Consider the following 17626-nt stretch of genomic DNA (forward strand, 5'->3'; position numbering starts at 1 on the left):
TTCCTTTATTATTGAAGTGTAGTTAATAATGGGGTTTAAACAGCTATTGGCCATCAGCTGGGCCAGAAAATATGACTTCCTTTATAATTAGAAGAAAGTGTCCTTTGGGCTTAAAACCCTGTTTAAGAAAACTGTTTGTCACAGAGGCTCTTTAAGAAGAGGACAATACTTGATAATGTTCCATAGTATTGATTATGTTGGAGGAAAAGGATGAATAAGGAGAGAAATTTCCCTTCCACTATTTTGAACAGAAATCAGTATTAAATGGAAAAGGCCAAAATGACTTGGGACTTTTAAACTGGGCTATTTTAAAAAAGGAAAAAAAACCTCAACAAAAATTGTTTTATAAATAAAAAAGCCCCATCCTTTTAAATCTTCTTTTTAAAAAGAGGAAGCACTACATACATTTAAAAAACAAGCTGAATTGAATGTATAGAGGCAAAAAAATTCAGAGATAAGGTCCAGAGGTAATCTCTGGGCTGGATTCAGCTGAGAAGCTACTGCCTCTGAAAAATACTGTAGATCTAGTGATAAATAAGTGCAAGAAATGACTCAAAGCTACCAAATCTAGTGATCACTGGGAAGATGCTACAGTGATAAGTGACCACAGAATAAGAACAGCACCCAAATGCAGAGTTCGTTCTGTATCTTCTACCTTGCATAATACTACCAGGGAGAAGAGCTGGAATAGGCTTAGAAAGCTAAGTATGCCTAAAATATCCTTCTAAATTACTCAGCACAATCTTACTATGTTTTGGTAGGTGAATCCAGGTAAAATTATAATAGCATATTCACAGCAGGAGAATAAAGCCAAAGTTTGATATTTTGGTGCCTCTGGGTAGATTATATAATTCTAAAAATTATGCTCTCTTGCTATGTATTTGACAGTCTTTATTTGGGTCAAAATATTACAAAAAGATGAAAGTCTGTCTATTTGCATGCTTAGCTCAAAGTCTGTGGAGTATGGATCATAGGATAAAGCCATTTCAATTGTTGATATAAAGGAATATATTTTTTCATTAGGTACAGTGTTCTTAAAATGTATTCTGTACTTAGTAGCTATAACAGGAACTCTGTTCCTACTGCTCTTCAGCTTGTTTAATTAAACTGGATAGAAAATGGCATGGACGTGTACAGTAAAGACAACCTTCTTCATCAAGAGAAGAAACTAATAACAAACCACTGAAAATGAAGCACTGAGTCTTCACTTCAGAAGGATGCAAACTCATATCCCAAAGGATAGTATGGCAAGAAAGCTAATGACATTAGTACATAGTTAAAATTGCTCTTTCCTCATAATTGAGATGTATTCTTTCCTTAGACCTGAGAACGTTCAGGTGTTGGTTTAAAATAGGTTGTGGCATGAGTATCTGAAGTAATTATTACTGTCAGAAAAGTTTAATTCACTTCTTCACAATAAAAGAGCATTTAACTTATGTTGATTGCTTTTTTCTCTGCCCCCTCCGGCCCCTCCTCCACTTCTACCAATAGGAAAACTCGCAAGTTTTGGTCATGTAGGGATCTCATGGCACCTAAAGATGTAAGAAAAATTAAATGGAGTCTTTAAAGATCATTTGAAGCCAAGTAATAGAAGGGAGGCATTGAGAACAGAGAGCAGGTGTCTTCCCTCAAAGAGTCAGTAGATAAGCTCTGAGCCAGCCTGGTCCAAGCATAATCGAGGCAGCTTTGAACTTGACTTTTTCTGTATTCTCAGTTTAGCTTAACATATTGGCTTTTTCCTCAACCTATTGGTTGTCATATTGTTAGCCAGTGTTGGAGCTGTAAGGGAACAGAAGTAGTTTAATAACATTAGTCATTCAAATGATGATAGTGAGAATTATTTTAAAAACATTGGTTGACAAATCTAGAGTTACAAAGAGGTTTCAAAATGACAGATTATAACTAAGATTCTGTGGATTCCAGTTTGCAGTGAGAAATGTGCTGAATATAAAAGCTATTTAGTCAGCTCTCAGTTCAGTTTTAAAGTTCAGAACTGCTGAACATACATGAGAAGAAAATTTTTGTACTTGGTTGATTATGGTAGTCAATGTTTTTTTTACAAACTTAAACATTATGAACAAAGCACTAACTATGCTTTAGCAATAACCAAGCTATTCCTGGCTGTTCACTGAAGACAGTGACAAATCAATATGCCCTAGTCTTTGGCATGTTTGAGGTATCATTAGGAATTTACTTCTGAGCATGATCTTTTTTAATTCATGTGAAATTCGTTTGCTTCCTTTTTGCCATTATAGATTTGGGTTCAGAAGTCCAGTACTGTGAAGGAATGGCTGTTTAAAGCCCATTCACTCAGGAACATCTGCCTCTGGAAAAATCAAGTTATTACTTAAAGCTGGAACATTAAATCTTCAGAAAAGTGAGGGCAGGAGTAGGGGAAAGAGAAGGCAGGAAGAGGTGCTGTGCTACTACGTATTCTTGGCTACATCAAATTATTGTCATGAAACAGTGAGCCTTTTCTTCCTGCTTCCATTTGGCATCCCATAAACTTCCACTTGGATTATTTCCTTTAAAATTCAAAATTATACTTCAAACAATATTTTTTCAGACTAAGCAAAAAGCAAACTTCTTTTTTCAATACCAACATACAAACCACCACTATAAAATCTGGGTCATGTTTTGAGGTGGCATACATAATTCTGTTTGCTTTCAACTTTGAAGACAAAGTGGTCCAGCATGAATGCTGATAAGTGTAACAAGCTTCATATTTGCATCTGTTTTATCTTCTATGAAAAGCACTTTATTTCAATAAGCTCATTTTATTTGCTAAAAGGAAAGCAGTATTTGGAAACCTATAGCATATTTTTCATGGCTGCTTAAGAAGTCTCCAGCAGTGTTTTCAATCAACTGTAGACCTGTGGGGAAAGTCAATTCCACATAACCTAGCACATTATTTCATCATGGCTGTTATGTCTAAACTCTGACATTGGGTATTTGTTTTCATGTTTACCATGTGTTGTGGTACATAACTGGAGATGAGGAAACATGACTTCAGATTGCTGTGCAGTAGCTGAGGTAGAGGCTATGACCTGTTCAAATGCACATGATAGTTTAGAAATACCTTCGTCTCTTGGTGAGATCTCACTGTATTCAGATACAACCTAAAATACTGAATTCAAGTGATGTGTAAAATTGTGGGTTCTTCTTAGTCAAAGAAGGAAGGTGCCAAAGCCTTCCAACAGAGTTGATGCATATGATACTGAGCCTCCTGCATCTTGTCATGCTGGCAGAAATAGAGAATCACAATCTACAAAGGTATTGACTATGAGGAGATTGGTGCAAACCTGTTTTTTTTGCTAAAGACAGGAAAGGGTTGGTATCAGGAGAAAGGAGCATTGTGAAAAGAGTACAAACCTTAAACTGCCTGACATTTCCTTGGGCCACGAGTTGGTGCTCATTTTCAGGTGTGATGCAGTAAGCTAGTCTCTAAACCAGATGGGAAGAAGAAGAAAAAGTCAGCCATATGAAGTGGGATTATGTCTGTAATCTCCAATCTATAATGGGGAAGTAGCATGAACTTTATAACAGTAACTTAAATCTTTAGTATCACTACATCATGTGCCTTTAACTTAGTCACTGCGAGAACAAGCTTATTATAAGCCCCTTGGTATTAGCCTTTTAATATTAGAAGCAACAGTAGAAAGTTTATGCAAATATTTGCAAGTGCCTATGGAAAAGAACATCAGGAACAAGTTGGTATCACAGGCTTTACATCCCCTAAATTCACGCTTTTCTGTTAGTGCTGTAATGGGGTTCACCAGTCCCAGTGGGAGCGGAAGGAGGCACTCATCTCCCTTGTCTACCCTGTGCTGTGCCGTTTGGGATCATGTGAGATTTTGGTTTATCATGAACTTTCAACCAATTTAAGGAGTTCCCATTAGACTAGGAGTGTACCTTTTCCTCATACTTTCAAGAACCATGACTTAGAGCATCATATCTTACGATAGTTATTTGGATGTAATATACTAGTGTTTTGCTGTATTTCTCATGGGGAAACTGGAGAGTTGCTGCCTACAGGAGCTGTAAAAGAGAAACCAGAACTTGCCAACACTATGAAATGAATGAGAAAATGTGGTTTTTGCCAAAGGCTTCTGCATCCCAGTATCACTAAACTTTTGCAAGCTGGCAGAAGCCTGTTGGGTCAGTACAAATTATTCTCTAACACTTAGATGCTACTAGAAGATGGGTTTGTAAACCCCCAGGAATGGACCAAACAAAGGGCTTACAGAATTGATGGAAATGAGAACTAGAAATTGTGCACACATTGGGATGTTGGCGCTGATGAAAACAGGGCAAGTGGAGAGGAGTTCCCACTTTGGGGTGCCTTTCGGAGGTGAACATTAAATGAGGTGACTGTAATGTTTCAGAAAAAAGGTATTTATTCCTTTGGGTCTGCCAGGTCTACACAAGGGGGATGTGCCCTGTCTAGGAAAAGGATGAGATCCTATTTTCTGCTTAATTCTTTGTGTAGTGGTGGTTCAGCGATTTGTCTAAGAGTCAATATCTTCCTACACCATTGTGTAACTCTAGCTGTAGGAAAGGAGAACAATAGAACTAGGTGCAAGACAGTCTAGGTTAGGTTATAAAATTATGATATGTGACAGGACAAAAATGTTGCTGTATAATGGTAAGGAGTCTTTCTTCTGAGCACCATTAGAAGTTTTAAGACTGTAGATAACTTACTAGACAGTGAACATAAAATTAACATGTTTGTAAAATTAATATGGTCAGTAAACCTTAATCCTGTGCTATTTTGAACTGATAAAGAAAAGTACAGGGGGTGAACTGTAAGGAAATATGGATGCGTTTTTTTCCCATAGAAACAGGTTCTTTTAAATAGAATTAATGCATTAATATTACACAAACATATAAATTAAAAACACTCTTAAGCTTGCAATGTTAAACTTCTTGCTGTTAGCCAAATCATTAGAATAAGATAGTCACAAATTGTTTGTCCTTCAGTTTCTGCTTTCTTCAGTGCACAGACCAGGCATATTGTGTGTGAACTGGGTTTATGCAGTGCATGGTGCTGCTGTCTACTACCCTGGGTCTTTTACTGAAGTAGTTAAAAAGCAACAGGCTAGATGAGACCATAAGTGGTGCCTATATCAGAATTTTCTTGATTTCCAGATCAGTTTCAGCACCTGGGTCTATCTTGAATATTAAGTTTCTTCAAGTATTCTGATATTAGCGATGAACACTATAGAAAGATCTACATTAATTCTAGCCTTGGCAGAATGTTGAAATAATTCCAGTAAATAGAGGATAAGGATATATATTTGACAGAAAAATCAAATACAAAGTGGCTGCTTTTAAAGACAGAATACTGGGCTAAATGGCTCTATTGCTGTGACCCAGTAAGGCATTTCTTCTGTCCTTGCTGGATGCTCATTAAATGAACAAAGGCCATTCTGAACACGGGATGGGGGCACTTTGGGGGCACATCTCACCCTACCAGCATGTGGATATATGTTGAGAGACTCTTCTAATGCTAAGATAGGAGAGCTCTGAATTGACTTTGTACATAAACCAGTTTACAATGCTCCAGTATAGAGTGATAAAGCATACCTTGGACTGAACTCTGTTTAGGTAAAACTATGTGAAGACCGTACCTCAGAGCTGAATATGAAGATACTATAACTTACATTTTTTTGTTAATGAGGAAAAAAAATAATCTCATCACTCTGGATTAATTACACTCATCAAAAGTAGTTTTTCAGAATTATGGTGCTGTCTGGAAAGTTAGTTTCTATCTAGAAACTCAAACAGCATGCAGTAATCCAACCTCAAAACTCCAATTCATCTGAAGGTTGGATCCAAAAGGTCACTCATAAATAATAAGTTTCAGGAATAAGAGAAACAAACTGCCAACTTAGATCCAGCCATTTCATTTCATAGGAACATTTAATGACATTTTATTAGTGTTCCACTTACTTCTTTAAAGGTCCCACGCACATTCATAAATTTATAGATAATATAGGCAGGCACAAGTATCATTGAAGATAATGCTATTCCCCAGCCAATGCGATTTGCCCAGAGAGGGAAGGTGTAGTCATCGTAGGTCAGAGGTTTGAAATTTATTATGCTGACTATCACGACAAACTGGGGTAGAAAGAATAAAATGAATCACAGTTTTGAGATGAAGAAACTTAGTGGAAAACTAATTTCACGTGTTTTGTTAGGCAGCCACCCTAAGGTATATTTCAATGCAGCTTTACCATTTACCTTCATCCTGTTTGCTTTGTGCCTCTTGTTGCTTAAACTGTTGAAGGTCTTGATGCATTTGCTAGTATTAGAGTTCATTTTAGCTACTTTGGACACAGATTATTTGAAATTTTGGTGGAAAGATCAGGTAGTTGTCTGCTACTGCCTCATTTAAATTACTGTTACAGACATAAAAAAGGGATTCTGTAGTCAAAAAAACCTCTGCAGGATCTATTGTTTTTCCCTTCCTTGTTTCCTAGAGGCATTAGGCTTCATTTAGAAGTTTTGTACCAAATTTTCAATGAGAGGCGTAATGCAAACTCCAGCACGATACATTTACTGAAGAAAGGTCATGCAGCCTTAAGGCCTGGAAAACAAAGTTGTGTGTTTTTTTTTTCTGCTGGTGTTACCCTGTCCAGTACTAGATGCAAGAAGGAAAGAGAGGGGTACTACCTTATTCTCCTCCTGTTAAATTTATACGGGTTGTGTAATATGCAGAGTTCCTTGATTTGATTCTCTGGGCCTATACATTCTGCTCCATATAGCAATTCCAAATTATAGAGTATTTGAGCCTAGGGTTTCAAAGACTATACAAGGAGAGTAACGGTATGGGTTAAAGGAAACATAGTGTGAAATCTGGTTAGAAAAAATACTAATTCCATTTTGAGATTTTTTGGGGGAATGATGTACATAGCTGCAGACAGTATGGAGAAAAAGCTTCAAGGAGATATTTCCTAATATCAGATACCTAACCAACTCCAACTTATCATTTTCTTATAGAGAATTGTATTTATCGTTAGGAACTGCTATAATACATTACCAGTCCCAAACAGGGGCCACCTTGCGCTAAGCATGCATGGGCTTGAAAAAAAGAATTGTACTGAAGTCTGACAATTTTATAGCCTTTTCCAAATTATCCTAAATTATACTTATATATCAAAGAAACTATATCTGTTTTTTTATTTGTATTTACTATGCTTATGGTCTCAGTATCTTCTGGTGAAGCAGTTTGTATGCTCCATACAAGTGGTATAAAAAGGCTGTTTCTTAGATCAAGTGACCAAATTTCTAGAATTTATAGTTTTTCATTATGTAGGCTAATGATCGAATACCTTTTTTCATGCTAATGACCATCTTTGTAGTTTTCACTTACAAATTAAAAAAGTTAAACCATTTTGGTCAATTTAATGTAATTTGCTTTATTTTCTTAATGTATTGAATGATGAACCCGAAAGATAGGCTGTAAGAAAGTAAATTATATTTACTTTTCCCCTATAAATCAAGATTGTAATGTCCATGTTGCCTTTTAGAAAACTGAGAAAATGTACAGCTGTAACAAAACTGCCCAATGTCCCCTACCCAGTGTGATATCATTCCCATGGGTTTTAAAATATGCTGGTACCCAGTAATTAAATTGATGTGTTCCAAGTTTAGCACTGTCGGCTGGAAAAAAACCCTGTGCATTGTGATGGCTGGAAGATGCATTACCTACAGATCCCTTCTGACCCTTATGTTTACATGCTTTGGTAGGAAGGTATTGGGGCCACTTCACCAAGAAACCTTAAGCTACCTGAAGGTTAGACTGACAGTCACTTCAGCTTTCTCTAGCTAGCTTGCTAGAACTCTCTCATAAAATTTAAATTTTCAGCAGTCTCATAGTGTGCAAAACCTAAGGATGCTTAGTGCAGCATTTTTCTGTTCTACTTAGATCAGCCTGTTTGAAGTGCTGCAGGATATAGTTCCATACAAGCTTCTTTAGAGAGCAGTGTTTGAAAGGGTAATTAATACATGCTTGGTAGGTGCTTACTGATGAATTGGGGCCAGAAGCTTTCATATTAAAAAAACCCCAAAAGTGGACCTGAAGGCTGTCACAAAAGCCTACCCAGTGTATCTTTGGAATACCAGTATTGCTTTAAGAATGCAGAGCTTCAATGCAGTTAATAGTCTCCTAAAATCATAGTGAGGTCAAATTTCCATATTATTTATCCTGACCTTTTGTTTTACAAATATGCACAGGAAAAGATCCCAATATAGAGCTGTAGTTTAGTTCTGAATCTAACCTTTACACAAAGCAACCAGATTCACACTTTGGGATTTTTTTTTTCCCCCAAATGTAATGAAGCACTTGTTTTTCATGTCAGACAGCTTACAAGGTATATTTAATGTATCTCTTCGGTGTTTCACGTAGCTAATTACTGGGTGTAACTGCATATTAGTTTTTCTAAGGTGTCATTCCACAATTCGGGGATCTTAGTATCCTCCAATGAAAAATAAATTCTTACTAACACAATCTCTTATCCCTGGGTAGTTTATTTTCCCAACAGAATGATTTGTGTTTAATAGGAATAGATGCTGGGGGTACAGGGAGGACACTGCCTAAGAAAAGCTGCTTTCTTTAAATCCTGCTAAAGTGAAGGAACAGAGGATGACCACAGCCACAATTAGCTTCTCTTTCACAACTGAAATGTATTATACAAAATATAACCAATGCCATTGAGGAGAAAAAAGAATTAAATTGGACTATCTTCTATTCGTCCTGACATCAGGCATAGAAATGGGTATCTTGGTCTTGGTACCTATTGTATATTCTAGGAAGCAACATACTAGCATTCTTTCCACGATGAAATAATTAACAACACTTACCAATAAAAAAGCAGGGCTAACAAATTTCCAGCACAATCTCCAGTAGAGGCCTGGCTTGAAGCCCATCATTTGTTGGATATCTTCACTGAATCTGTCCACACCTAGAAGGGATGTGAACATCAGACTGGCATAAATCTAAACTGACCAGATGCTGACATACACAAAACATCTGCCTCTTCAGAAAGCAGACATGAATAACTTCCAAATCAGAAGACATACAAGATAGCAACATTGATCTCCTTTCGATGACTAAGTGTGTCTTTGACTGTATCCAAGACTTAAATGTCTGTGAGCACTTAAGGCCTGTTGCAAATAGCATTACTATTGCAAAGTGGCATTTCACAATTATCTAAAACTCAAGTTGTGAATGGGCCATGCATTTTTTAATAGTTGTGGACTATTGTGACTAATTATTCAATACTGTACAACTACACTGAAGGAAAACCCAGACCCTTACACAAACTGCTTACTGATAATAAGGTAGATTCATATGATTCTTAACTTATCAAAGGAGAATTATTTGTTCCACTTAATGGTGTTCTTTGCTTATCTTTTAGTGTTTCACTGAATACCACAGAATGTTCATCATACCTATGACAAATAAAATTTCATCTTTTATCACCTATCCAAGGAACTAGGGAGATGCTTCTTCTGTTCAGTGTAAATTTGTTCAAAACTACATCAGCTAGAAACAGGTTGCCTTTTTTAGATACCCTGTGTGTTTTGAAAAATGACAATACTAACTAGAATTTTCTAAAATTGTTCCCTCTGCGTGCATCTAAATATCTTGTAATGTAGCTATTGTAGATACCTTAGAAGATACATGATCTGTTCATGTGAGTAGAAACCAAAAGTAATCAGAAATTTTAGCTGCTGCAGTAATTAAGACAGCAGAGGATAACCTGAAAATCTTTAAGACATAGATCAAAGATAAGTCCTGCAAGTTGTACCAGGAATATAGAATATGGGTTTAGAAACATGGATGGCTTGATAGCTTGATTATTGTCAAAACCTTGATAGTAACATACAATATTTCAGTGTAAGACTTTGTATTAGCATGCAAGAAGTAATATGCAAGATTTCTATTGTCAGGAAAACTATATAACAGTATTCCATTCAAAATCACTCAAATTTTAGCTACCTGCCGTGGGATTCACTGCAGTGCAGAGAGATGGAGGCACCAGAACAAAGTGTTTAGCAAGTGACATAATGGCCGGAGGGGAGAGAAGAGCTGCAAATAGTCAGTTCTCAGTCTTTAATATCCCTTGAATCCATGTAGTCTGAGATTTTGTATGTGTGGGTTGATATGTGTGTGTGTATATTTAGTACTTATGTCAGTTGAGGTATTAATAGCTATAAAACCGGTGTAAACAGTTGGAAGATCCTCTGACCTTGTTGACTCCCCTTCAGAAAGACTATCTAGACTGCGACTTCAAAATCAGAATAGGTTATGCGGTGCAGGCCAAGGTGAAAACAAAAAAATCCGCTGTCCTGGGCTCCTCAGGCCATATCAAATTCTTTAACAGTGAATAAGGAAGAAATGGCATTTTAGTCAGTGTCTTTTACTTCCTTGTGGGTTTTACACATTTGTTGTGAATTCTGTGTCTGAATACCTTAGGAAGCACTGCACAAGTATAACTGCTTTCTCTGAGTGGCACTAGCCTGATCTAGCTAAACATTTTGAATCATCTACAAGGGTATCAAGCTGTCTGTATGCGAGAAATCTATTTTTTTTTTTACTCTAGCAATATTAATTCATGTCAACTCACATGCTTTGCACTTCTGGAAATAGTCTTCTGTAGGACATTTTTCATCTTCAGTATTTATGTCTGTATGTGAGAAATCTTTTTTTTTTACTCTAGCAATATTAATTCATGTCAACTCACATGCTTTGCACTTCTGGAAATAGTCTAGTCTTCTGTAGGACATTTTTCATTAAAAGTATTTATTGGAACACTATTTTGCATTAAGTAATTTACTATAGTTTACTACGCAAAGCAAACATGCATTTTAAAGTGACTGGAAAAGGTCTGTTGGAATGTAGCTGCTTCCCAGGTTTTTTTATTGATTCTATTCTGATTGGACTTACCTATATGAGGTATCTTGCAAAAGTTTAATGTAAAGTCAAAAGTTTGTCTAAGCCCATGCTATTTTCCACACTGTATTTTAGAATGGGATGATTATCATTAATATAAAAATGTGCAAAAAATGTACTTCTCAGTTTTCTTTTAAAAAGAGAACAATCTCTGACTTTAGGCCTTAGAGGCATTGGCTTACAGAGAAGTAGTTCTCTTGAGTGCAATCTGTCATGTCAGATTACGAGTTTGTAATTTATTAATTTATTATACTTGCTGTTTTCAGGAAGTTTACTTTTAATCCTGAACCCCATTAAGTAAACAGCAGAAATGCAGCTTTTTGCCATGAATATTTGTTCATTAGAGAGGATGTATAGTTTACCATAATGAATGTTTCTCTTCATGTGGATCAGTTCGGTAGGATTTATTTAATGCATTTAATGTAAATAAGTAGGATAGTTCAAATTAGTCCTTTACGTGCAGCCAGGATGTAACATATTTACAAGGTCTGGACATTTGAGTGTAAACTTCTCTCTGATTTCCACCCCTCCAATATTATGTACACGTGAAGAAAGATAGCCAAAAGGATCTGCAAATGCTGTTTAAATTTAATCTAATTCTATTTGCAGTGCCTTCTGTGAACTTTAAAGTGACTGAATTTCAACTGCTATGAATACTGAGTGGAATTTATCATTGTGCAGAAGGTCAAAGACAAGGACTAGATATCTCCAAAAATTTTATTCATAAGTTTGCAGACAGATGTACCCAGAGCTCAAATAGTGCTTGGTGTTAAATTTCTGTTGAAAATGGGGGATAAGTAGGCCATGCTCTCAGACTGCTTTTTCGACAGCATACTTTTTCAATACTATGTGTTCAAATAACCATTCTAAGAATCAACCTGTAAAGTAGAACATAGCTATAGCTACCGATGCTGGTACCTATAGGGCTTGTTTTTTTCCAGTCCTTGAAAGCATTTTACCCAGTTTTTTTTATGATTCTGTAGGATAAACCGAAACTGTGGGTGACCTGTTTAGTTACAGGAAGGAACTGGGGTACCACAAACAAAACTCCAGATTACTTGCTGGAGACCTGGTATTGAATGTGGAAATAATCTCCTTGCTTTTCCAGTGGAAAAACAAGTAAGAGATACTTAGAATTTATGATCAGATCCTGGTTAAATACACTGAATCCAAAGAGAATTCCAGTGTAATTTCTAAACTAATAAACACTGCAGCTGCCTGAGAATGTCACCACTGTAATGGTCTATAAAATGGCACAGAAAATTTGGTCTGTTCTCTACATACATGATATTGTGTTGTCAAGGGAATTAAATCAATATGCAAAAGAGAACAGATTAGGAAGAAAGTGAAAAGTAGATTTGACTATAAATGCAAGTTACCTTCCTCACATTGGGACAACTTTCTTTCATCTCAGTGATGCAGAGATCAGAATTCAGATACGTGTTACCAGTACCTCCTGCACCCGCTGCCTGCTAGACCTTTGTAGGTCATGTTGCTGTGTAGGCTCAGCCAATGGCTTCAGAACCACTCACTTGCACAGAAGCCTTTGAGCAGGTCCTGGCCCTAAGGCGAAACTGCTTAATGGCCATAGCTGAAATAATTTGGGGCATGTTTCCAAAAAGTAGTGCCGTAGCTCCAACAATCATTTGGATCCCTACAAGCAAACTTTGTTGTTTTCCCTTCTTGTCTTGTTTAACTATGTGATGTATAGTGTTATCTTATATGCTTGGAATTTTTTTTAAATTTTGAAAGTAAAAATTAGTAATAATGCCTTTAATGCCATACATATGATTTCAATGAATCCAAGAAATCAAATGACTACACTGAAATAATATAGTAGTAAGAAAAAAGTTATACTGAATCAATCTTGAAGTTATTTTGCAGTTAATTGCCTTTCCCTGTGAATGATACTTTGTTGTTTTTTCTCCCATATTGAGTTTTATTTGTGTGGACATGTATAGCAGTGTGAGCTCTCACAGTTTGTATGCAAATGAAGAGTTGTGGTTAAACTGCTTCATTGATCCATGCTATATTTTGGCCCTTGGGAATTACAGTAAATCATAGAACCATCAAATTATTCCTTTGGAGGCATTCTTGGGAGGTCTTTAGTTCAGTGTCTTGCGCAAATGAAGGTCAGCACAATCCAGAACAGCTTTTTCATGGCTTTGTCCAGTTAGGTCTTGAAAACCTCCAAGAACAGAGTCAGCAAGTACTCTCTGGGCAAACTGTTCCAATGTGTAATTATCCTTATACAGACAAATTATTTTCCTCCTTTCAATCCATTGTGCACCTGCGTCAAAACCCTGACTCTTTCTTGATAACTTCCTTGTAGGTATTGGAAGACCATTGTCAGGTCCTCCCTAAGCCTCCTCTAGGCTGAATAAGCTCAGTTGTCTTGAACTTTCTTCACAGGGCATGTGCTCCAGCTCCCGAACGTCTTAGTGGCCCATCACTGGACTCTGGCCAGTTTACCACTGCCTTCTTTTACTGAGGGTCAAAAACAGGATACAGTATTCCAGGTGCAGTCTAACTAGTGCCTAGTAAAAGAGAGTAATCATTCCCCATAGCCGTACCAGTGCTGTTCCCAAAGAAGGGCAATGTAGTGCTAAGGTAAAAGTAAGCAGAACAGTAGGAAGTATTTCCCCACCGTGGCAGTGCAGTAAGCTCTCCAAGTTGGTTTGCCCCATTTGTATTTCCATTCTGTGGAAATGTGTGCATTCATACTTTGTCTCTCATGCCAGGCACACATCCGTACACAAGCATCTGTGAGCAAAGATGAGTACCAGCAGTCAGTACTTGGTTAATTGCTTTCCCTTTTGCAAAATCAGTGAATTTTAGATTTTTTTTTTTGAATAAATGCACTTTTTGGTCTGAAACTTCAGTCCAAGGCATCTTTTTTGGAAATGATTTAAGTAAACAAAAGCAATGAGATTACAGGTAAGGATGAAGATCATTGCTAGCTCATACTGAGTTTATTCTAGTCATTCAGGGAGCTGCTCACAGTAAAATCTGATTGAGTAGAGATTTTCCTGCAAGTGAGACCGAAGAGCAGTTTTGTGTCAGCGGGAGAGGTGTCTGGCTTTGCTTACAATATTCTTCAGAGGGATGATATCAGGCTTGCACCCGAGGAAAAATGGTAACAAGCTAGCAGTTACAACTAAAATACATCTGTTTAATAAAACAAAGTAGCTCTCCCTTCTCTTGCACATACAGTTGGCCTTTGCAAGAAGAAACTTCACAGTAAGTGGTCATAGGTATGATATGAACTAAATTTCCATGGTTTTGGTTTGTGCCAAAATGTCAATGCTTGCCTTCAGGCTGGCTTAATATTCAGCTGGGTCATTAAAGCAACTGGGGTCTATCAAAAAAAAAGGTAGACAAGACCATGCCAGACTTAATCAGTTTAAATAGCACCCGGGGCTGTAATAAGCTCTTTATAGAGCAAGAGGTCATGCTGTGTCAGTAAAAACATCTGTCAGCTGCTTAGGACAAGTGAATAGATATTTTCCTGGTTATGGGGAGGCAGGAGGGAGAAAGGAAAGGATGATGAAGGACAGAAGGTGCAACAAATAAACAAAATTTGACTAACATTGGCTTAGTCTGTGAGCCATGTACAAAGCCCAGCTATTGTAAAGTGCGGTTAGTTCTGTTTTAATAGTAGCAGAGAATAACTTGCCCTTACTAACAGAAGAATATTTTTATGGCTCTGCTTCCAAGCTAAGCTATGATCACTCTTCTGTGTTCAGCTCTTTTACAGGGATTAAAGACAGTTGTTTGTTAAATCTAGTCCCTCCACAATTTTGAGAGAGAACAGCATATGAGCTGCTGGCTCCATGCTGATGATGGGTGACAGAATTAGTATGTTAAAGCTAAAAACTACGTCTTTAGTAAATTGAACAGCTTTATCCATGAATGCCGTTCTTTCACCTCATTCACTCAACAGTCTAGCTGCAAGAGAGAGTTTGTTTGACTAGAAGAATATGGTGGCGCAGAACGGATGGATAAATGAGGGAGGTAAATGGCAGTAAGAATGATAATGTCTAAGAACCTTCTGAATCATACATTAACTATAAACACTGTCTCTGAATAGAAATGAAGATGACTTTCAGAAGAAGAACAATCTTATTGGGAATCAGGGCAGCCAGTTCAATACAGACTTCAATGGGAAGCAGACTTGCAGGCTGCTACGACATTGAAGCCTGGTAATAATGAAGAGCTGTGACCAACCAGCAAATATGACATCAGAATTAAGAGAAGATCAGGAATAAAAACAAGAGCTCAAGAAACTTGATTGATCTAGCAGCAATTTCAGATATAACTGATAGTTTGGGCTGTGGCAGTGAGATGACTTGTATAAGACCTAAGGTGCAGAATCCTATTGCTTTATTTGGAGAAAATGAGATACTCTTTTTGGAGTCCTTATAATTTTATTAACACTATCTGTGACAAGACAAAGAACTGATAGCAACTGATTCTCCCCAAAAGAACTAAAACATAACTTTCACTGTTTCTTTAGCAATATATGCCTTAGATTAAATTGTGACTTGTTTTTTTCTGCTTGATTTTGTGATTTAACAACACTTCGTAATTTCTGCCTTTCCAGATGTGGCATCTTTTCCAGTGAATAAGTCTGAAGCTATGAATTGCCCTACTTTCCTATATGATAGGGGAAATTTTGAAGTCTGGGTCTGTGCTGGGACATAAAAAGAACTCTTCTAGGTTGGGGGCATAGGGGAAAAGGGAAATGTTTGAAACACTGACTTCAGATATTTAAAAACACCTCATCTATTAAATGCTGAATTAGGGATGGGGGGAACACCCACAGGCCAGATACTCTTTCATAACTTTATAATCAGAGGTTTAGCAAGCTGTATATATAATCAAATATTAAAATATTTCTACTTTTAAGCAATATTCTGTTTAACGTTTTTGTTTCACTTCTTTCAGAGTAGTAGTAGTCAATGTTGTCACTTATAGCAGAGGACTGGGTTTTTTCCTTGGTGAAATCAGAAAACCCAGGACACTTCACAAGCCTGTGAAGTTCCTGTAGGCTAAGGACTGAGCTCAGGCAGACTCAGTGTCCTGCTCTGTTGCCAAACTCAGTGTTGTGGTGGAGAGCACAACTTCAATTTGTTGGGTTTTTACCTGTTAACGTTATCCAAGTGCATTCATATGGGTTTAGAGCAGTAAATGTGGCTGTCTGCCATCATTGTGATCATTTATTCAGGATGAAAGAAAAAAAAGATTTTCTTCTTTCATAAGAAACTTCTGTATCAAGTGTCTGACTTTTTATTTATGTTACTTTAGGGAGAGGGAAAATATTAAAGACCAAATAAGGCCGGGGAAGTTATTAAATAAGCTGGGCACGTGATCTGAGACCTGACTTAAATTGTGAGCCATATTTTTTTCAGGATGCTGTAGCACTTCGTTGCAATCTGGTTGGCACACAGTGATTCCAGCCTAGTGCCAGATATCAACTGAATACTCCTAAAGCCTGCCATATTGGGGATAAAGCAAATTACTGCACCCTTTTTGTGGCATGGATTAGTATGAAATACTAGAAATAGTATTTTTTCTGGTATCTAGGATGTTGTCTATTTCATACTATGCTATGAAATAAGCCAAATTTTAAACCACTGTTTTACAATTAAGTAGAATATTGTCTCAAACAAAAGGGACTAATGTAGGAATTATAACTCTATAAAGACAAATTAATTTTATTTGTATTGCATGGGGGGAGCTTGAGATTGGCCTTGGGGAAATCATGGAAAGGAGGAACAGGTGAGTCTGTTTAGGCTAATCTACTTGCTTTGAGAGTACCAGGTATAAACCTGCTATTGCAAGTCACCAGCTATGTTAAGAGCTGTAAAATACTGATGATAGTAGTAACATTTCCATTCCACTGCAGTCTCCTTCACAAGGCAGTTTTCTTTGGCTTTATGCAGGGTTTCAAAGCTTGGCCCACTGAACGTCTGCATTCCTGTCACTATTCATAAATCAGATGAAAATCACTGTATGAAAGCTGGCTTGTCATGGTTTCATGTATACAAGGCTATGCTGATTTCCATTAAAACAATGTGTAAGCCTGTCATGAGCACTTGGAATTTTAGAAAAGATTTTGCAGGTGCAAAATGAAGTGCTTACCATAAAACCAGGAAACTCCAATTGCCTCCATTAGAACAGCAAACAATATCGAAGTCCCAGCTGCAAATGTATCCAGAAGTGTGAGCACATAAATTCCACCCTAGCATTGGGGAGTTAAAAGATGCAACAAAATGAAGTTACAAATAGAATCCTCGTAGTAGTTTAATATCTAGTTAACAGAAATCTGCTTGACTTGAAACATTATCTTAACCAAAGTATTTTAATACGGAGCTGATGCGGCAGACACAGGTTTGTATGTGCATACAGGATGGTGGAATTAGACTTGCAACTCTTCTAAAGAGGCTTCCTTTCACCTATGCCCTCACTTAACTGAGAAACAGAAGCCTCAGTTTAGCATGATTAACGAGTGCTCTTGGCACTTGGTGTTCAGTGGAAGTTGAAAGCTGTTCGGGGAAATGCTCAGCAGCTTGTAGGACAGGGCCTGTCTACAGCAGTTAACAAAGATCTTCCTAAATTATTGGCAGGGAAGGAGCACTACAAAAGATTCTTTCAACCACTTTT

General features: G+C 37.2%; 1 protein-coding gene across 1 annotated transcript in view; it reads right to left on the bottom strand.

Annotated features, from left to right (window-relative positions):
- Window positions 1-971: 971 nt before the first annotated feature.
- Window positions 972-17626, bottom strand: part of LOC104158664 (sodium-dependent noradrenaline transporter-like) — a gene marked incomplete at its 5' end in the record, with an annotated part of 52768 nt that continues 36113 nt past the window's right edge. The window contains 5 exons of the mRNA XM_009696375.1: window positions 972-1779; window positions 3373-3444; window positions 5953-6120; window positions 8866-8966; window positions 17105-17204. Coding sequence (XP_009694677.1) covers window positions 1756-1779; window positions 3373-3444; window positions 5953-6120; window positions 8866-8966; window positions 17105-17204 — 465 coding nt within the window. The remainder of the gene's footprint in view (window positions 1780-3372; window positions 3445-5952; window positions 6121-8865; window positions 8967-17104; window positions 17205-17626) is intronic.

This window comes from Cariama cristata, unplaced genomic scaffold (assembly GCF_000690535.1).
Source record: "Cariama cristata isolate BGI_N322 unplaced genomic scaffold, ASM69053v1 scaffold4133, whole genome shotgun sequence".
Taxonomy (NCBI): Eukaryota; Metazoa; Chordata; class Aves; order Cariamiformes; family Cariamidae; genus Cariama; species Cariama cristata.